Genomic DNA, 21,854 nt, shown 5'->3' on the forward strand with positions numbered 1-21,854 from the left:
CAACCCCCAGTCATATAATCAACCCCCAGTCATATAATCAACCCCCATAATTCAGCAGCCCACAGCCTTAGATCACAAAATAAAATAAAAAACATTTACCTCTCCTGCTCCTCACCGCCCGCAATCTTCTTCCTCCCGATGTCGGCTGTGCTGTGAACTGGCACGCAAAGCGTGAGATCACAGAGCGCCCTCACGCTGTGCGCAGCCATTGCACAGCCGACGACCAGGAAGCGGTGAGTACAGAGCCTTCAACGCATCCCGGTCCTTCGGTACTAATGGGCACTTCCATAATGGAAGCGCTCATTAGTATTCACCCCATAAGACGCAGGGACATTTTCCCCCCACTTTGGGGCGAAAAATACGGTATATTTTAATGGTACAGAATGTTTTAGAAAGTGGCAATGACGATCATTTTTTTTTTTATTATTATTTACGTATTTATTTTTTTAACACGGGGAATGGAGAGTGATTTGATTTTTTTTTTCATTATTTATTTAAAGGAACCCCATTATCAGCCTATGGCAGTTTTATTATGTACCTATGCAGCCCTGTCACAGGCTCAAGGCTACTACAGCAAAATGAATGGCTCCCTTGATCTCAGAGCGGAGGAGTCGTTAGGGCCCTGGGAGCGCAGTGCTCCAGAGGTTTTGCCCAGATGCAGTGGTCACAATTAACCATGGGGTCTCAGAAGTTAAATGCCTTTTTTACCGATCGCAGACAGCTTCTGAGTGGGCACCATCTTTAAAAGACTACAGATGTAGGTGTGAGAAGGGGTTAGTCAGTAAGTTATTATAGTAACCACTACAGATCATTAATACAAATGTGAAACAATACATTGTGCACTGCATGGATGAATGAGAACAATGTACACTTACTTTTGGCAGGAATGTTTTGATCATGAGATACATGCTTCGTACATTGAGATTCATAGTGAAATCCCAGTCCTTCTCCTCACAATCTAATATACTTCCATGGTGAACAAAGCTTTAACACAAAACAGATTACAGTGCAAAGTGAGCACCACTACAAAACAAATCACATAATATAGACTTATTGTACACTACATGCTCTGTCTGCTGTAGGGTCCGCTGGGTATGGCACTGTACAGGGATTCAAGGAACATCCACAAGAGAATCCCCATACACCATCTTATGTACCCCGAATTGGGCATATAACGGGTATCGGTTTTACCTAAAGTGTTCCCTGAAGGGGTTGTTCCAAGGATAGAGAACAGCTTACTGATTGTTGGAGGTCCAACTGCTGGGACCAACACCGAACCTGAAAACGGGGGTTCCTTCGTCCCTCCTTATGAACATGCGCCCTACAGCTCCATTCATTTTCTATGGGACTGCAGGAGATAGCTGAGTACATCATACATGAATACATGTAACGTGTGCCCCCTGTGAGTGCCAATGGATCATAGCACATCCCGAATCCTAAGAGAATTAAGTAATGTCATAGCCAGACCCTTATTTCTGATATTTAAGGACACTTTAATGACAGGAAGTGTTCCACAGGATTAGCGCATAGCAAATGTGGTGCCAATATTCAAAAAGGGTCCAAAAACAGAGCCTGGACACTATAGGCCGGTAAGTTTAACATCTGTCGTCAGTAATCTGTGTGAAGGTTTTCTAAGGCCCCTTTCACACGGGTGAGTATTCCGCGTGGATGCGATGCGTGAGTTGAACGCATTGCACCCGCACTGAATACCGACCCATTCATTTCTATGAGGCTGTTCACATGCGCAACGCAGGTCCCATAGAAGTGAATGGGGTTGCGTGAAAATCGCAAGCATCCGCAAGTAAGTGCGGATGCGGTTGCTAGGATACGATCGGGATGGAGACCCGATCATTATTATTTTCCCTTATAACATGGTTATAAGGGAAAATAATAGCATTCTGAATACAGAATGCATAGTACAATAGCGCTGGAGGGGTTAAATAAAAAAAAAAAATAATTTAACTCACCTTAGTCCACTTGATCGCGATGCCCGGCACCTCCTTCTGTCTCCTTTACAGAACAGGACCTGTGGTGAGCATTCATTATAGGAAAAGGACCTGTGGTGACGTCACTCCGGTCATCACATGATCCATCACATGATCTTTTACCATGGTGATGGATCATGTGATGACCGGAGTGATGTCACCACAGGTCCTTGACCTGTAATGAATGCTCACCACAGGTCCTGTTCAGTAAAGGAGACAGAAGGAGATGCCGGCATCGCGATCAAGTGAGCTAAGGTGAGTTTAATTTTTATTATTTTTTTTTTAACCCCTCCAGCGCTATTTTACTATGCATTCTGTATTCAGAATGCTATTATTTTCCCTTATAACTAGGTTATAAGGGGAAATAACACAATCTACAGAACACCACCTAACCCAAGCCCGAACTTCTGTGAAGAAGTTCAGGTTTGGGTACCAAACATGCGCGATTTTTCTCACGCGAGTGCAAAACGTATTACAATGTTTTGCACTCGCGCGGAAAAATGGCGGGTGTTCCCATAAAGCACCCGCACATTTTCCCGCAACACCCGTGTGAAAGAGGCCTAAGAGATGTTATCTTGGAGTACCTCAATGAAAAAAAGCGAATAACACCGTGTCAGTTTAGCTTCATTAGGGATCGGTCATACATAGTAACATAGTATATAAGGCATAAAAAAGACATCTGTCCATTCATTTCGGCCTGTTATCCTGCAAGTTGATCCAGAAGAAGGCAAAAAAATCCCTGTGAGGTACAAGCCAATTTTCCCCAGTTAAGGCCTCTTTCACACGACCGTTTTTTTTTTCGTTTACAGGCCGTTTTTTGCGTTCCGTATACGAACAATTCTTTTTAATGGTTCCGCAAAAAGAAAACTGAATGTACTCCGTATGCATTTCGTTTCCGTATTTCCGTTCCGTTGAAAGATAGAACATGTCCTATTATTGCCCGCAAATCACGTTACGTGGCTCCATTCAAGTTAATGGGTCCGCAAAAAAAACAGAACACATACGGTCGTGTGAAAGAGGCCTAAGGGGGGAAAAATTCCTTCCCGACTCCAATCAGAATAACTCCCTGGATCAACGACCCATCTCTAGTAGCTATAACCTGTAATATTATTACACTCCAGAAATACATCCAGGCCCCTCTTGAACTCTTTTAGTGAACTCACCATCACCACCTCCTCAGGCAGAGAGTTCAATAGTCTCACTGCTCTTACCGTAAAGAATGTTCTATGTTTGTGTGCAAACTTTCTTTCCTCCACACTCCCCTTGTCACAGTCATAGTCCTGGGGATAAATAGATGATGGGAGAGATCTCTGTACTGACCCCTGATATATTTATACATAGTTATTAGATCTCCCCTCAGTCGTCTTGTTTCTAAACTGAATAACCCTAATTTTGATAATTTTTCAGGGTACTGTAGTTGCCCCATTCCAGTTATTACTTTAGTTGCCCTCCTCTGGACCCTCTCCAGCTCTGCTATGTCTGCCTTGTTCACAGGAGCCCAGAACTGTACACAGTACTCCATATGTGGTCTGACTAGTGATTTGTAAAGTGGTAGGACTATGTTCTCATCACGAGCATCTATGCCCCTTTTGATGCAACCCATTATCTTATTGGCCTTGGCACCAGCTGCCTGACACTGGTTTTTACAGCTTAGTTTGCTGTTCACTAAAATTCCTAGGTCAATTTACATGTCAGTGTTACCCAGTGTTTTACCATTTAGTATGTACTGGTGACTTGCATTATTCCTTCCCATGTGCATAACCTTACATTTGTCAGTGTAAAACCTCATCTTCCACTTCTCTGCCCAAGCCTCCAATCTATCCAGATCCATTTGTAGCAGTATACTGTCCGCTTCCTCGGCTTCTGGAGGAAAAAAGGTTTGTACACAAACATAAAAGAAGATTAGCAGTGAGACTATGGAACCCTCTGCCTAAGGAGGAGGTGGTGGTGAGTTCACTAAAATAGTTCAAGAGGGGCCTGGATGTATTTCTGGAGTGTAATAATATTACAGGTTATAGCTACTAGAGAAGGAATTTTTTCCCCTAAAATGAGGAAAATTGGTTTCTACCTCACATTTTTTTTTTTGCCTTCCTCAGGATCAATTTGCAGGATAACAGGTCGAACTGGATGGACAAATGTCTTTTCTCAGCCTTATAAATTACCAACAAAAGGACCCGGCTTCGCACGGATATATTTCATTCTTTTCATTTAATGTTTGTTGTGTGTTGAAAAGATATCGACAGTATCCACTATAACAGTGACATCTACAGTACCCTGCCCCTTTAACAGTGACCTACACAGCGGTCTGTCCCTTTATTAGTGACCTCCACAGTACCCCGTCTCGTTAACAGTGATTTCCACAATAACCCACCCCCTTAACAGTGACCTCCACAACACTCCGCCCCCTTAACAGTGACCTCTACAGCACCCGCCCCTTAACAGTGACCTCCATAGCGGACAGTCCCCTTAACTGTGACCTCCACAGTTCTCTGTCCCCTTACCAGAGACCTCCACAGCGCCCGCCCCTTTAACAGTGACCTCCACAGCAACCCGCCCCCTTATCAGTGACCTCCACAGTAGCCCGCCCCTTTAACAGTGACCTCCACAGCGGCCTCCCCAGTACCCCATCTCCTTAACAGTGATTTCCACAACACCCCATCCCCTTAACAGTGGCCTCTACACCCTTCCCACCCCTGCAGCTGACAGAAGTTGATTTTTACCTTCATTTTTTCAATCTGTCAGCTGCGGAGTGGGAGGGGGCATGGCTTAGCGGGACCTGGTGGCGAGGTTTTTAAGTCCGTCTTTTGAGGGTGACCTGAATGGCCACCCTATCTGCCCCTGAACTGTGACCTCCACAGCACTCAATTTAAAGCTGACCTACAGCAGTGAGAAAAATGGCTGAGTTGTTATAGAAACCTGCTGTAAAACTGTGTGTATGTGGAGACTAAGGGCCTGCGAGCTTCTATTGGCTGATAAGGGACATGTGACCGTGTGTATGGCAGTTGGGTTATGAAGAGAAAGACCTGCAGGCTTCTATTGGTTAACGTAGGTCATGTGATGTGCCATATTTGTACTTTTTGGGAATATCTCAGGAACGGTATGTGCTAGAGAGCTGATACCGGCCTAAAACTTTCCCGGACACCTGATGTACCTGTGTGCCAAATTTCGTGATTGTAAATGCGACGGCGTGGATTCCTTTAGCGGACATACATACAAACACACACATACACTCAGCTTTATATATTAGATGTTACTATCCATCGGCGCTCTGTTGCACCAGTCTGATTACACAGGCGGAGTCAAGCTGTGCTTGTTTATTGGCTGCCCGATTATAGGGGCCAATTATCGGGAGCGACCAATCCTATGAAGTCTGATAGGGGCTTCATATATTTGTCAATGCAGCGCAGTGCTTGACATTACATGTACATAAGTAGATAAAGCATGTCAGATATATGGAGCTTGCAGTTGACTTACCCAGCCACATTAATGAGAACATCAATTCTATCGAGCTCCTGGCACAGCTGTTCAATCTGCTCCTTCTTAGTGACATCTAATACTCTTGTCTGAATACCTGGAATAATGGAATATAAATCCCACTTACTGATTAAGGTTACACAGCAGAGCTTCTTATTTCTTACGTTTCTGCTTGGAAAACACCTTGTAAATGCCTCATTCTTAGTATTCTTATTACCGCAGAACTGTTCTTCATCACCACGGCTGGAATGTCACAAAGGGTGGTAGTGATTGGCTACCACAGTCACATGACATTATAGACAACATGCCATTGAACCATGATGACAACACTGGACTGGCTGGTATCCACAGAGGCCAATGGTGCAGGAATGGCCTCGTTTGTCATCTTGGCGCAGCTTCAAGGGGCTTTCATACTGTTAACCCTATTTGCTCTTGTAGATAACGGTGTCTGTCAGGACCTGGCTGCATCCTTAAAGAGCACCTGACAGAAGGATAAACCCTATAAAACATTTATTAAGATTGGCGTATCCATACGCCATATTCTGATCCTCATAACTTTTTTATATTTCCATCTACAGACCATTTCTGACTTTTTGACCACTTTCTGTTAGTTCCTAAAAGGAAGTGATGAAAAAACGTTGAATAAGCGATTTAGATTTTTGTTGCCGTTACAGTGTTCACTGTATGCGAAAAATGCATTTAGATTTTAATAGTTCAGACTTTTTGGGATGCGTTGATGCCTATAATCTTAATTTGTTTTTTATTTTTATTTTTTAATTGTGGGGAAAGGGGCGATTTCAGTTTTTACATAAATTTTTTAAATGTAAAAAGTTTTTTTTATGTCCCCCTAAGGGACTTGAACATGCAATTGTCTGATCGCTTCTCCTGTAGACTGCAATGATTTAAAGTGGTCGTCTCACTTCCGCAAATGGCATTTATCGTGTATAGATAGTTAATACAAGCCACTTACTAATGTATTGTTATTATCCCTATTGCCCCCTTTGCTGGCTGGATTCTATTTTCCATCACATTATACACAGCTCGTATCCATGTTTACGACCACCCTGCAATCCATCAGCGGTGCTCGCACATTATGGAAAAAAGTGATGGCCTCTCTGGTGGCCGGGACCATGCACACTCCAGCAATTTTGTCTATAGTGTCTTATAGAAGTGTCTTGTATTAACTTTGTCTACATGATAAATTCCATTTAACATTGCAGCGTGTAGGAGATTAATTTTTCGTAACTTACCATGGCATCTGAGGAGTTTAATGTCCGTGATAGTCATTATCACCGATCAGGGACATTGCCTCCGAGTGCTGTGTAAAACAGAAGGCACCTGGTGGCTAAGGTGCCTGCTCAGCTTCAGAGACCGGACTTCTTGCGTACATATAAGGAAAAGGTCCGGAAGGGGTTAAAGAAATGCAAAAACTCCAGAACTGAACCAACCAATGTTTGCGTATTGGGACTTATATAGTATATAATCTTCCATCCCCCTATATTCACTGTAATCATAATTATAAATGATATAATATATTAATGGGGTATTCTGACTGGTTAGAAAGTTATAACTATCAAATTGGTGGGCATCCTACCACTGGGACCCCGTGCCTCCTGCAGCAACCGTAAAAAGAATGGAGTGGCTGGTTGCACATGTGCGCAGCAACTCCATTTATTTCTATGAGAGTTCCAGAGAAATCCAAGCGCTGTATTTGACTATATCTGGAACTCCCATAGAAATGAATGGACAGGCAGCGTGCAAGTTCTCGTGACTGGTGGGGATCCTAGCAGTAGGATCCCCACTAATCTGTTATCCCCTATCCTGTGGATAGGGAATAACTTTAACCAACCGGAATACCACTTTAATTATGGCCAAGTAATTTCAGACAAGTATAATGCAGATGCTTTACTACTCCTGTGGTTCATCAGAATTGTAGTTGCAGCACATAATTCCGGTTCTGATGAGCTGCAGGAGGTCAGAGAGTTGTTGCATCTATAATATGAGCACAAAAAAGCTGTTACGCATGTATGAAAATTGGACGAATACCACTAATTTATTTATTTTTTATTTATTTATTAAAAAAGTCAGTAATTGACCATGATCATTTATAGCGACAGTGGCCAAAAATGTGATTTCTGACTAATGAAAATATTTTCTTTTGTCAAAAATAGGAAAATAATTGTTATCACTATTACTTCAGCATGTAACAGGTATCACTAGGGAAGAGTCTGTATATCTTACACTAAAGATCGGGTATGGACAGAATAGGGCTAGCGTAAAATGTAAACTTCATTGATGTCTATAGTGTGAGTGTTTTGTATGATAAAATACCCCCACATGTGACAGAGAGCAAATGTGCTCTTTGATTGATAGGTTCATGGACAGTTAGAGACAGGAAAAGATATGGCTCTTTTCCCTGCAGGCTGTCAGCAAGTCCCCCACTGGCCTTCCTCCTCCTCTGCTTGCTGAGGTCACAGCCAGTTGATGGGAAGGGGGGGGGGGGGTGATCGATTTAACCTGGAATATCTCAAGCTGTTTAGCCTGACAATCCCAGCTTTGAAACAAGACTGGGATCACAATGCTAGCTGCCATACACTCAGAGAAGCAACCTTGAGAAATTGGGTCATGAATGAGTGCTGCAGGTTTTTACAGCTCTCACTGGGACTCATTTCTAATAGCTGTATCTCAGAATGTATTGCGGTTAGGCAGTGCGATCCTGGTCTGGCTTTAAAACTTAGATTGTCTGATCATATCGCTCGCTGCTACAAGTCCTAAGATACAGCCTTCAGTAATATGGACATATGAGATATGTCCTTGGATACTGCAGTGTCACTCTGTAAGGATATAAAAGCTATTTTTTAACAGAGAAAGGGTTAAAGGGGTTTTCTGGGACTTAGATATTGATGACTCATCCTCAGGACAGTTCATCAATACAAGAGATGGGTGAGGGTCTGACACGTGGCACTTTTACAGATCACCTGTTTTGGGTACTTGTCCCTGGAAACTATACAGTGGACAAAGCTGGGAGCAGAAGGCTCTGTCCACTGTGTAGTGGCCGTGCCACGGTACTACAGCTTAGCTCCCATTCAGTATCGGAGACTACACAGTTAACGGATCTTTTAGTTTCAGGCTCGGTCCAGTGTATAATTTCCAGCACCGGGAGCTTCCCAAAATAGCTGATCGTCGGGGGTGCTAGGTGCTGGACCCCCACTGAGGATAGGTCATCAATATCTAAGTCTCAGAAAATCCCTTTTTGTAACCTCCTATTATATTGGTTATAACAGCATGCCTTGAAGTACGGGATTTTGCTTAAAACTGATGATACTTTGCCCCACAATGACATTTCTTCTTTATTATACAATACATATCTTGATAGGCTTTGAAACATTATTTTGCTTGTTTTTCAAAATTTAAAATAAAAAAAAATAATAACCAAGTGGAGGTAACAACCTTTGTACGATTCTAGAGCTTTCAACTTCTCTTCATTGATGTCCGTTGCAATAACCTTTGCTCCTTCTTTAGCAAATGCCTAAAAACACAAACAATAATAGCACTGCTAGTGGTGCTTACATAGTAGCAATTACCAAGAATTACATCAGAAGAAAAAATAATTCAGTCTTAGGCCTCATGCACACAACCATATGCATCTTGTGGTCCGCAAAAAAAAATACGAATGACGTCCGTGTGCATTCCGTATTTTGCTGAACGGAACAGCTGGCCCCTAATAGAACAGTACTATACTTGTCCGTAATGCAGACAAAAATAGGACATGCTCTATTTTTTTGCAGAACGGAAATACGGACACAAGTAAATTCCGTTTTTATTGCGGACCCATTGAAATGAATGGTTCCGCATACGGTCCGTAAAAGAAAACTAAACGGACACAGAAGAAAATACGTTCGTGTGCATGAGCCCTTAACAAGATAAATTTTCTGACCAAAACATCAGATTTTTCAGCAGCTGGATATAAGTGAGATTTATCAAAACTGGTATAAAGTAAAACTGATTCAGTTGCCCATAGCAATCAATCAGATTCCACCTTTCAATTTTCAAAGGAGCTCTGAAAAATGAAAGGTGGAATCTGATTGGTTGCTATGGGAAACTAAGCCAGTTTTCCTTTATACCAATTTGATAAATCTCCTCCCAAGGTGTAGCCTGCATTCTGTCCCAAGCAGGGACTTTTAACTCCTTGTACTCCTGCCACTACTAGATCACTTCAACAATTTTATTATTAAGGATACTGTATTTTATGCGTACAGATTGTACTGTGAACTCTATAAAAACCACAGCATGTTCAAGGTATGAGTTTTCAGTTTTTTTTTTGTTTTTTTTACATTTTGTACGATAGGTTTTTGTATAGGACTTGAAAAATAGCAGAAAAATTTGATGTTTGTACTTACCGTAAAATCAGTTTCTCTTCCGTTCATTGGGGGACACAGGTTTGACCATGGGTTTAGCTGCTGCCAATAGGAGGCGACACGAGGAGCTCCTCCCTTCAGCTATACCCTTCCTACAGGGACTATTATAAAACAGTTTGTGCAAAAGCAGTAGAAGAAGCAAGAAAAAAACACAGGAAAGCCAAACAATGTACAAACCCAGAACATGAAGGCCACAAACAGGCCCGTAAAAGATAACATGGGTGGGAGCTGTGTCCCCCAATGAACGGAAGAGAAACAGATTTTACGGCAAGTACAAAAATCTAGTTTTCTCATCCGTATCATTGGGGGACACAGGCTTGACTAAGGGATGTTACAGAGCAGACCCAAGGGTGAGCCATAAACAAAGAAACCCTCCGGTCAATTAGAGAACCGCCATCTGTAAAACTCTACGCCCTAGAGAAGCGTCAAAGGACACAAAGGTGTGTACTCTGAAAAACTTTGCAGAAGTGTGCAAAGACGACCTGGTAGCCGCCTTGCATACCTGAAGAGCCGAGGCCCCATGCGCTGCCCAAGAGGCCCCTACTGCCCAAGCAGAATGATTAGTAACGCGAAAAGGCGGGGCCTGGTCACTGATGCGGTATGCCTCCACAATAGCCAAACAAATCCATCGGGAAATGGAGGCTTTTGATGCAGCCAACCCTCGTCTCGGCCCCTCTGGGATGACGAATAGCGAATCCGTCAGTCGGAAAGATGACATCTGAGATAAATAGATACAAACAGCCTGTACTAAATCCAGAGTGTGAAGTGACTGCTCACGAGGGTGAGACGGGGCAGGACAAAAGGAAGGAAGAATGATCTCATCATTGAGATGGAATGTCGACACAACCTTCAGAAGTAAGGACTGAACCGGGCGAAGTACTACCTTGTCCTGATGGAGGGTCCGACAGGAAAGAGCTGCGAGTTCCGACACCCTACGGATGGAAATGATGGCGACTAAAAAGGCCACCTTGTAGGACAGGAAGTGAAGGGACACCTGCCGCAAAGGCTCAAACGGAAATGACTGAAGAGTTCGTAGCACCAGATTAAGGTCCCAAGGATTCAACGGAGGACGGTAAAGGGGCGCAGTGTGCGCAACCCCGTTCAGAAAAGTCCCAACCGCAGAAAGAGAAGCGAAGTTCCGCTGAAATAAAATGGAAAGAGCCGAAACTTGCCCTTTGAGAGAACTGAGAGCCAGACCCAAGTCCATGCCCGACTGCAGAATAGACAAGAGTCACGGCAGCAAAAAATAAACGGGGGTCAGCTGGTGGCGTTCGCACCAACTAAAGTAGGACTTCCAGGTCCAGTGATAGATCCGGGAGGACGACGGCTTCTTGGCATGAATCATGGTCTGGACAACAGCATCCGAGAAACCCTGAGCCCTTAGTACGGTGGCTTCAACAGCCATGCCGTTAAATGAAGAGACCTTAAATTCGGGTGGAAGATCGGTCCCTGCGACAAGTTGTCCTCCCGAAGGGGAAGACGCCAGGGTTCGTCAGTGAGGAGGGAGACTAGGGATGCGTGTCACACTCTGCGTGGCCAATTCAGGGCCACAAGAATGACTGGCAGACCTTCGGACATGATTTTTGCGGAGAAGATGCGGATTGAGGGAAAGAGGAGGGAACATGTAAGGAAGCGTGAACTGACTCCATGGAATTACGAGAGCGCCGTACTCTACGGCCAGGGGATCCTTGGACCTCGCAACAAAGTTCTCAACCTTGCGGTTGAAGCGAGAGGCCATGAGATGCACATCCGGCTGACCTCACCGCTCGCAGATCGCTAGAAAAACCTGCGGGTGAAGAACCCATTCGCTAGGATTAAGATGCTCCCGGCTGAGGAAGTTGGCGATCCAGTTGTTGACGCCTGGGATGTTAACAGCCAATGGCGCCAGGACATGGGTCTCCATCCAGCTGAGAATCAGCGCAGTTTCTGCCATGGTTACTGGGCTCCGAGTGCAGCCCTGGTGGTTGAGGTAGGCCACTGCCGTGGAATTGTCGGACTGGACCCGAACCGGACTTTCCCGGAGGTGGCCGGTCCAATGAAGCAGAGAGAGACAAATCGCCCTCAGTTCCAGAATGTTGATGGGAGAGTTTCTCGCGCGTGCCCTGAACAGAGAGATTTTCTAATACTCACCCCCCGTCCGTTGTCAACACCATCAAGCGGAGGGGAAGGAAGGAGCGTCCCAAAGTCAGCATCGGGGAAACCAACCACTACCTGAGGGCTCGGCAGGTTTGAGCTGGGAGGCGTACCAGCCAATCCAGGGAGGCTGGGGATCGGTCCCAATGGGTTAGAATGTCCCTCTGAAGAGTACCGGTATGGAACGGAGAATAGGGCAGAGACCATGTGACCCAGAATCCTCATGCAGAGACGAATGGGGAGAAGACGGGGCCGCAACAAGGAAAAGAATCTGATAGCTTCTCCGGGGGCAAGAATACCTTGGCCTGAAGAGTGTCGAATAACATGCCCAGAAAAATCAGTCGCTGAGATGGAGGGAGACATGACTTTGGTCGGTTCAGGACCCATCCGAATCATTCTAGGCTGTCCGCCGTTTCCGGGAATGACAGACCCTTTATCAGGATATTGTCCAAGTATGGGATTGCTACTATTTTCCTGGCATGGAACAGAGCCATGACCGAGGCCAGAACCTTTGTAAAAACTCTGGGAGCTGTGGCCAGACCGAACTGGTAGTGAAAAGGACCCACTGCGAAACTGAGAAATTTCTGGTAAATTACGCAAATGGGAACATGGAGGTAAGCGTCCTTGATATCTAGTGGGGCCAGGAACTCCCCCGGTTCCATGAACACGATGACCGATCTCAAGGACTCCATCCGGAAGCAGCGGAGCCAAAGAAAGCGGTTGAGCGCTTTAAGGTCCAGGATGGGACGGACTGTACCTTCCTTTTTGGGAACCACAGATTGGAATAAAACCCGCGAAAACGGTCTTGAGTAGGAACCAGGACGATCACTCCCTGCCGCAAGAGGGTGAGAATAGCCTGAAAAAAAGGAATGGGCGGCGGAGGGAGAGGTCGGAGGAGATGAGTGGAAAAAACAGGGTGGAGGGGGGGGGGGGGGGAAGAGAGCTGAACTCCAGTTTGCAACCCTCTGAGATGTCTTTTCTCACCCAGGCATCCGAGATGTGAGCTAGCCAGACATGACGAAACAGATGAAGGCGGCCGCCCACCCAGGTTGGGGAGCGTCAAAAACCGCCAGTCAGGCAGAGGTAGTCTTGGGGGCATAGGACTAGAAGCCCTGTTGGCGGGGACGCCAGGAAGAGTGAGGTTTGAAGGAGGGCTTACACTTCTGATCCGGGGCAGACTTGTCCGAAAGAGTGCTTTTACCACCTGTAGCATCAGAAATGATCTCGTCCAGGCGTTTGCCGAAAAGTCTGCTCCCAGAAAAGGGGAGGGCCATCAAGGCCCGCTTTGAAGCATTATCTGCCGCCCAGCAGGAGAACCATAGGGTACAGCGAATAGCCACCAAAAGAGCTGACGAGCGGGCCATTAGTCTGGCCGCATCCAGAGAGGCTTCACAAATATACGAACTGGCATGGGAGAGCTGCAGGGCAATATCAGAAAGTTCCTCAGTGGAGTCCCCCCGAGGAGAGACCATGACGCAGTTTGTTTGCCCACTCACCCATAGCTTTGCTAATCCATGTAGAGGCAAAAACCAGCCGCAGTACTGTGCCCACTGCTTCAAAGGATGATTTTGCGAAAGATTCCAATTTTTTATCCCTGATATCCAAGAAGGAAGCCCCATCCGCCATAGGCAAAGTGGTATGGCGGGTCAACTATAGGAGAGGAGGACCACTTCTTAGTCAAATCCTCCGGAAATGGATAAAAGGACGTCTAAGCGCTTTGGCCAGGCAAAATTCCACTCCTTGGAAATAGAGGAATCAAAATCCTGGTGGTTGGTAAAACATTTGGGCGAGCTACGAGACCGCCTGAAGGAAAAACTCAAGCCGGCTGATGAGGGAGCGGGGTCCTCAACCTGTAAGGTTTCTATAACCGATGTAATGAGAAAGTCCACCATAGAGGACAGTTTTGAAGACTGGTCTTCAGGAGAGACAAAGTCCGCATCTGAAAACCCTTTCTCGGAACATGCCTCTTTCAAGGAGGACATGTCAGAGTGAGACTGTCTGGGACGTGGCAGAGAGGCAGAAAAAACGGGGGGAAGCAGACACTCTTCTGGGGAGGGAGGTCTGGCCCGTTTTGCGGGTCGGCCACGATGGGAATGAGCTCCAGGATCCCCAGAGTCGGACGAGTTAGAGGACGGCCTGGTGGACAAACGCCCCAGTATTTTCACATTGGCTTTGTTGGAACGGGAGACTACCTGTACCATCTTTCACAGGGAGCACGCCCACTCCGGCTCTACCATGGGCTGGGCAGTAGGGGCGACTGGGTCAGGGTCAGAGCCACTTGGCGGTGGGGCAGAGCACGAAGAGCAGAGGGGATCCAACTGATCAGATGGAAATTTGGAGCGACAAGAAGCACAGGCAAAATGGCGCACAGAAGTGAACGCCTGCTTTGGGGCCTGGGGTCTGGGCTCGGACATAGTAAGTAACCTGTAGTGACAGGAAGAAGGATAAGGAGGGATTGTTAGACCCTGTAAAAAGGGGAGACAGAACTTACCCGGCCTGTGTCCATCAATGCAGCTGGTCCAGAGGAGCCTTGAGCCAGAGTCCCGCAGTCCCTGTAGAAAGGGTATAGCTGAAGGGAGGAGCTCACACTTTTGTGCTTAGTGTCGCCTCCTAGTGGCAGCAGCTATACCCATGGTCAAGCCTGTGTCCCCCAATGATACGGATGAGAAAAAAAAACATGTTTAAAATAATGCTTGCTGTTTTTTGCAAACAAAAGTGTGAAGGGAGCCTTGTGAAGTTTCTTAAACTATTACTATAGATTTACCAAAGGTGACCACAGACTTCAAATAATTGTACAGCAGTGATGCTGAAAGGCAGTGATAAGAATCAAAGAGGATGAAAAACTGACTAAAGACTGGCAGACTTACAATGGCAGCGGCCTGTCCAATTCCCTGGGCTGCTGCTGACAGCAAAATTACTTTTCCATCTAAGCGACCCATTCTACCTGAAAGATCAGAAAAACAGCATGGATCAATAATTACAACATCCACAAGTACATGAAATAAAATCTATAAATGTTCTCCTGCTGTCAAGAACCAGCGGCTATGAACCCATTGTGCCATGTGTCCTACCTCCTCTAAGGGCGTTGTCCCCACCCCTGATAGACTTTCCCGAGGGGAACACCAGGTCGCTACCTCTTGAGGAGGATAGGTACATGAGGCAGCTGGTCCAGGCGGACCAGGAGGTACCTGAGAAAGGTACCTGAGAAAGGTACCAGAGGTACAGGCGTAGTCAGCAGGCTAAATCGTTACCAGGAGCAACAGTGCAGGACCGAAGGAGGAGGCAGAGGCGAAGTCAGACAGGCAATAGGTCAGGGAAGGTGGCACAGGTACAGGTCAGGCAATCCGGGTTGGCAACAGGAGAGTCAAGGCAATCAGGGATCAAACGGGTAGCAGAATCCAGGAACACAAGTACAAGTCAGGAACACAGGCACACAAGCAGATATCAGGAACCTTAGCAGGACACAAGGACCTTGACACTGAGGCATCTAGGAAGGGGGGGGGGGGTGAGCCACTTATATATGTGCAGGAGGGCTAGGATTGATTGGCGAGGTCACGTGATCCAACCCATAAAACACAGGGCACTGGCCTCTAAGGAAATGCTGCAGGAAACAAGCAGCAAGCATGTTGTGGCCAGGACTGAAAGGAAACACTGGCAGCAGATCACTGCTGAACATGGCGCCCGGGACCACAGCAGCAAGCAGGGGGACTGCGGCGCACAGCAGCCGCTGTTACACCTGATATGGATTTACTACAAATCAGACAAGCTTAATGTCTATTATATTTTTGTAACCTTACAGGGGTTTCCGGGAGGAAAATATTCCAGATAAAGGGCTCAGATTGGGTATAAAAGAAGTGAACAGTGGCACAGCTAGACTCCTATGGGCCCCAAAGCTCTGGATTGGGCCAGCTCTATACACCTAAATACATAATCATATGTGTGTAACACACACATACAGTACATCATATATGCATTACATACACAAATATACACATACACCATATATCCATCATATATACCGTACACTAGGGTTGTCACGATACCAAAATTTGGATTCGATTGCGTTCACTGCATAGGAGATATTTTTTTATATTTTAATACTATGGACTTTTTTGGACATGGCGATATGTAATATGTTTTTTTTTTTATTGATTATATATTTTAGGCTACTTTCACACTATCGTTTTTTGCAGATCCGTCATGAATCAGCAAAAACTCTTCTGTTACAATAATACAACCATCTGCGTCCGTCATAAACCGATTCGGTTGTATTATGTCTTATATAGCCATGACCATGACGAACCCGTCATGAACACCATGGAAAGTCAATGGGGGACGGATCTGTTTTCTATTGTGTCCGCACCACATCGCGGACAGAAAAACGCTGCTTGCAGTGTTATTCTGTCTGCGATGGGGATGCAACCAAATGGAACGGAATGCATTTTGGAGCATTCCGTTTTGTTCAGTTCAGCTTTGTCCCCATTGACAATGAATGGGGACAAAACTGAAGCATTTTCTTCCGCTATTGAGATCTTATGACGGATCTTAATAGCGGAAATGAAAACGCTAGTGTGAAAGTAGCCTTATATGTAAAATTGGGAAAGGGGGTGATTTAAACTTAATATTTTGGTGTTTGTTTTTTTAACCCCCCCCCCCCCCCACTTTTTATTTAATAACTAATAGCCCCTTATAATCCCTTGTCCTATTCACCCTAATAGAGCTCTATTAGGGTGATTAGGATCTCACACTCTCCCTGCTGTCCTGGGCTTTGTGAACAACAGCAGGGAGCTTACCATAGCAGCCAGGGCTTCAGTAGCGTCCTGGCTGCCATGGTAACCTATCGCAGCCCCGCGATTACACTGCTGGGGCTCCGATTGGAACTGCCACTGCGCCACCAATGATTATAATTTATAATACTGGGGTTGGAGTGGGGGCAGTGCGCCACCAATTTAGATAATTAACTTGTTAATACAATTGTAGGATGCGGGTGCCGGTGGTAGTTTCACATACCTGGCACCCAACCTCTATGACAGGATACTGCAATCCGCGGCAATTAACCCCTCGGGTGCGGCACCTGAGGAGTTAATTGCCGCGGATTGCAGTGCCCTGACATAGAGGCTGGGTGCCGGGTATGTGATCTTACATCTATCCAGCTGCTGCATCCTAAACTTGTATTAACAGGTTAATTATCTTCATTGGTGGCGCACTGCCCCCCCATCCTAACCCCAGTATTATAAATCATAATCATTGGTTGCGCAGTGCGCCCCCCAGTAATCTCTTTATTGGTGGCGGTGGCAGTGGCCACAGGGTCCCCTCCCCTCCTCCTCCTCCTCATTGGTGGCGCAGTGGCCACAGCCCCTTCCCTCCTCCTACCCTCTCTCTTCTCATTGGTGGTAGCGGTGTCACAGTGGGGATGGAGAGACTCTCTTCTCCCCCCCTGTGCTGCTGAGGAAAACATGGCGCGCACTGAGTGCCATGTTCTCTAACTGATACTAGGCTGCGCAGTCTAGTATCGGTAAGTAGCAAATCCCGGTATCAAATCGATCCAGGTCTAAAAGTATAGATTGGGTATCGATGCTTCGATACCCGATGCAATCCTACCGTACACATACAAATATATACATTGTTATATCTGCTATACACAGATACGTCACCTATATTACTGTGCTTTTACCACAGTAATATAGCCGCTTCTTTATGTTTTTTACCATTCCTCTACCTCTCATCATAATGGAGTGGCATCAAGACCCCATCACACTACTTTCCAATCACCCACTTTATTAATTATTCACTGAATGCCCCTGGCCCAGGGTCAGGAGTACAAGAACTGCTGTAGCAGCCATAGCAGCTGCTACAGGGCTGCAATATGAAGGGCACCCAGCTGAAGAAAGTGGGTGCTCCATCTCAGGCTGCATAAGGGTACAACCACATGGTGCAGTCATGCTACACGGCCGTACGGGTAACAGCATGCCCTAATTAAACTAACACTGTACTATTTAGTCAGTCTGCATTGTTAACGGTCGTATGGTATTGAAGGTGCCGTGCGGCAATTAACAATAGACTGATTAAACAGTGCAGTCTTCATTTAGCTAAATTAGAGCCCACTGCAACCATACAGAACTTGACCGCGACACGACCGTGCCATGTAGTTGAACCCTAACAGCTAGACATATAAAGCTGACAATGTCATCTTTAAAACAAGACCTGGCTCACTAGACACCATGCAGCCAAAGACTAAGAATTTAGAAACTGAGTGGGCAGTGAGGTCTGCAAGAAATACCTGCAGATCTCCCCCCATATCTGAGCAAGTAGGCTTACGTCTCTAGCTGCACTACAGACTGAGATATTGCAGGTTAAAGCAGCTGGTTGTGATCTCAGCCAGTGGAGGAGGAGAGGGGCCGTCGGAGGAAGAAATGTAGAGACACATCCACTTCACTACCTGTCTAACTGTACATGACCCCAGGGGAATAACATGGACTGCTTTCCATGTTATACCCCCCCCCCCCCTCATCAATCACAGAGAATACTTACTTTTTGATTGTCACATATGGCAAGGGGGGCATTTTTTTTGGCAGAAAAGGAGTGAAACATCGCTCTGTGCCTAATAAGGCCATTTATTGACACCACTACCCAGATGTTTACCAGCGTCCGCATAATGGTGAAAAATAAAAACTTGCACCCCAGACTCACAAGCTTCAATATAGAAAACATATTACACTTTATTGTCCTTTTTTCCATGAAAGGTGCTATTATTGTACAAAAGTGTAAAAAAAAAAAAAAAAAAAAAAAAATTTTTAATATTTGTTATCACTGTAATCATGCCGACCTAAAGAATAATACATTATTTATGCCACGTGATGAGGGGTCCATTCAAAAATGCGATATTGGCCCAGCCGTTTCTAGTTACAGCCCGCCCAGGCCTTGCGTTACTCACTCCTGACCCAGGCCCTCTGCGCATCACGACATGTGTCTAGTCTCCACATGTGTATACTGGGACAATACATAAAAAATGAAATGTGAACAGACGTGATGTGCAGGAAAGACTACACAACTGATGCCTGCTGGGCTACTACTGACTCTGGTAGGCCTCACCGAACAGTGGAGAAAGACACGGCTGGCAAGCTGCGCTCTTCCAGGATAAGGGCTCATGCACATGGCTGCAAATCGTGGATACGCAAAACACAGACCCCGGCCGAATGCATGCCTCCCTTTTCTTAGTTTTTTCACCCAGGCAGAAATGTCCTATCCTTGTCCACCAAGGACTTACGGTTGTGCTGTCCGCATCTTTTGTGGCGCCATTGAGATGAATGGGTCTGCATCCAATCCACAAAAAACGCAGGTCGGATGCGGACCAAAACTACAGCTGTGTGCATGAGCCCTAAGGATGGATCCTTCATGATTAATCGGGTGGCTGTCGGCCAAGGCTCCTCAGTGATGTCAGTGACGCACAGACGGCCTTGCTGCCTGCTAGCGAAACGTGTTCATTGTTAAAGGCCACGCAGCAACCTGCAAAACCGCGCAGCCATCAACACCACTGAACACCAAAAAAATAATAATAATAATAGTTCTAATAAGTTAATATGATCCTGCTGAGGTTTGTACTGACATGCGGTACTCCGCTACAAAGTGGATGCGTCTTGACTGCAGCACAGCCATGCCATGTGGCCGTACCCTAAGGCCTCTATCACACGAGCGTGTCCGAAAAGGTACGGATGTGTTGCGGCAAACCCGCGCGAGTAGGTACGCAATTGCAGTCAGTTTTGACTGCGATTGCGTTCCGTTGTTCAGTTTTTATCACGCGGGTGCAATGCATTTTGCACGCGCGTGATAAAAAACTGAATGTGCTACCCAGACCCGAACTTCTTCACAGAAGTTCAGGTTTGGGTTCAAGGTTGTGTAGATTGTATTATTTCCCTTTATAACATGGTTATAAGGGAAAATAATAGCATTCTGAATACAGAATGCATGGTACAATAGGGCTGGAGGGGGTTAAAAAAAAATAAAAAATATGTAACTTACCTTAATCCACTTGTTCGCGCAGCCGGCATCTCTTCTGTCCTCATCTGTAAGGAAAAGGACCTTTGATGACGTCACTACGCTCATCACATGGTCCATCACCATAGTGATGGATCATGTGATGAGCGAAGTGACGTCATCAAAGGTCCTTTTCCTCACAGATGAAGACAGAAGAGATGCCGGCTGTGCGAACAAGTGGATTAAGGTGAGTTAAAAAAAATCTGAATGCTATTATTTTCCCTTATAACCATGTTATAAGGGGAAATAATAATGATCGGGTCCCCATCCCGATCGTCGCCTAGCAACCGTGCGTGAAAATCGCACCGCATCCGCACTTGCTTGCGATTTTCACGCAACCCCATTCGTTTCTCCATGTGGAGAAACAGTGCATGATCCGTAACGTGTGCAAGTAGCATAAACCTGGCGCAGGGGAATGGACTGTGATCCTCACTGGGACTGATGTTAATGATTACAATGTCTGTTGTACAGCACTGCAGCCTATGTTGGTGCTTTATGAACAGATGCTCATTATCATAGGTTCTGTCACTGAGTGCAGATAAAGAGTCTCATTCACATGCAGACCCCACTACTGCAACCTCCAAGAGGAGAACTCTATTATTCACGCATTGCAGGACATTACACACGCCAGTCTCCTTCTCTGTAGCTATAGGATACCTGTAAGGGACCGTACAGATTATGCTGCTAGGTGACCAGCGATTTCCAGACGTAGGAAGCAGTTCACTCAGTTATTACTAGCGCTGGGTAACAGTACATACCATAGATTAGAAAGCACTGACCTGAGTACTCGCCCGCCCGGACTGTCAGCAGACTGACCTCTGAACTGTCAGCAGTCACGTGACACAAAGGAACCAGCCCCCAATGAATCGGCGAGCTAAGCGTTCTTTACAGCGGCTCGCCAGGCGGTTGGCCGCCACCTAGTGGCGTCGCTACAGGGGGGCGAGCAATTGCCCCCCCCCCCCAAAGCAGGCCGGTGAATACTAATGAGCGCTTCCATTATGGAAGCGCTCATTAGAACCGAAGGACCAGGAAGCAGTAAACACTCTGTACTTACCACTTCCTGGTCCTCGGCTGTCGGCTGTGCAGGGCTGCGCACAGCGTGAGGACGCTCTGTGACGTCACGCTGTGCGTGTCAGTAACTTCACAGCACAGTCGACTGAGGAGAGAGAAAATTGCAGGCGGCGTCCAGGAGCAGGAGAGGTAAGTGTTTTTTTATTTTATAAAAAAATGTGGCTGCTGGGGGCTAATTAGAGGCATATGGGGACTAACTAGAGGCATATGGGGGCTAATTAGAGGCATAAGGGGGCTAATGAGGCATAATGGGGGCTCAATCCCATACTAGTTTTCGCCGTTTGTGAAGACTGCCACACTTAACCCCTTAAGGACCCATGACGTACCGGTACGTCATGTGTTGTTCCGATCACCGCCGCCCAGCGGGCGGTGATCGGAACAAGGTGCCTGCTCAAATCATTGAGCAGGCACCACGGCTAAATGCGTGGGGGGGGGGGGTCCTGTGACACCCCCCCCATGTCGCCGCAAAGACCTGCGGTTTGTGGCTTTTCTAAGTTGCGGGGTGGTGCCATCGGGTCCCCATGGGGCTGTGGGGGGGACCCGATGGCATGGAAGGCATCGGGGCTGCCTTCCTGTGACGTGCCTGTGAGATCCAGCCCCCTGAATCTCACAGGCCGGAAGCTGTATGAGTAATGCACACAGTATTACTCATACAGCCAATGCATTCCAATACAGAAGTATTGGAATGCATTGTAAAGGATTAGACCCCCAAAAGTTCAAGTCCCAAAGTGGGACAAAA

At 46.2% G+C, this 21,854-nt stretch overlaps 1 protein-coding gene across 1 annotated transcript in view; it reads right to left on the reverse strand.

Moving 5' to 3' along the window:
• The window catches only part of BDH2 (3-hydroxybutyrate dehydrogenase 2), a 59,215-nt gene extending 38,280 nt beyond the window's left edge, over nucleotides 1-20,935 (reverse strand). The window contains exons 1-5 of the mRNA XM_040418229.1: nucleotides 20,824-20,935; nucleotides 14,878-14,954; nucleotides 8,910-8,988; nucleotides 5,460-5,556; nucleotides 876-984 (exon numbers count right to left, since the gene is read on the reverse strand). Coding sequence (XP_040274163.1) covers nucleotides 876-984; nucleotides 5,460-5,556; nucleotides 8,910-8,988; nucleotides 14,878-14,949 — 357 coding nt within the window. The 5' untranslated portion in view covers nucleotides 14,950-14,954; nucleotides 20,824-20,935. The remainder of the gene's footprint in view (nucleotides 1-875; nucleotides 985-5,459; nucleotides 5,557-8,909; nucleotides 8,989-14,877; nucleotides 14,955-20,823) is intronic.
• Nucleotides 20,936-21,854: the final 919 nt, after the last annotated feature.

This window comes from Bufo bufo, chromosome 2 (assembly GCF_905171765.1).
Source record: "Bufo bufo chromosome 2, aBufBuf1.1, whole genome shotgun sequence".
Taxonomy (NCBI): domain Eukaryota; kingdom Metazoa; phylum Chordata; class Amphibia; order Anura; family Bufonidae; genus Bufo; species Bufo bufo.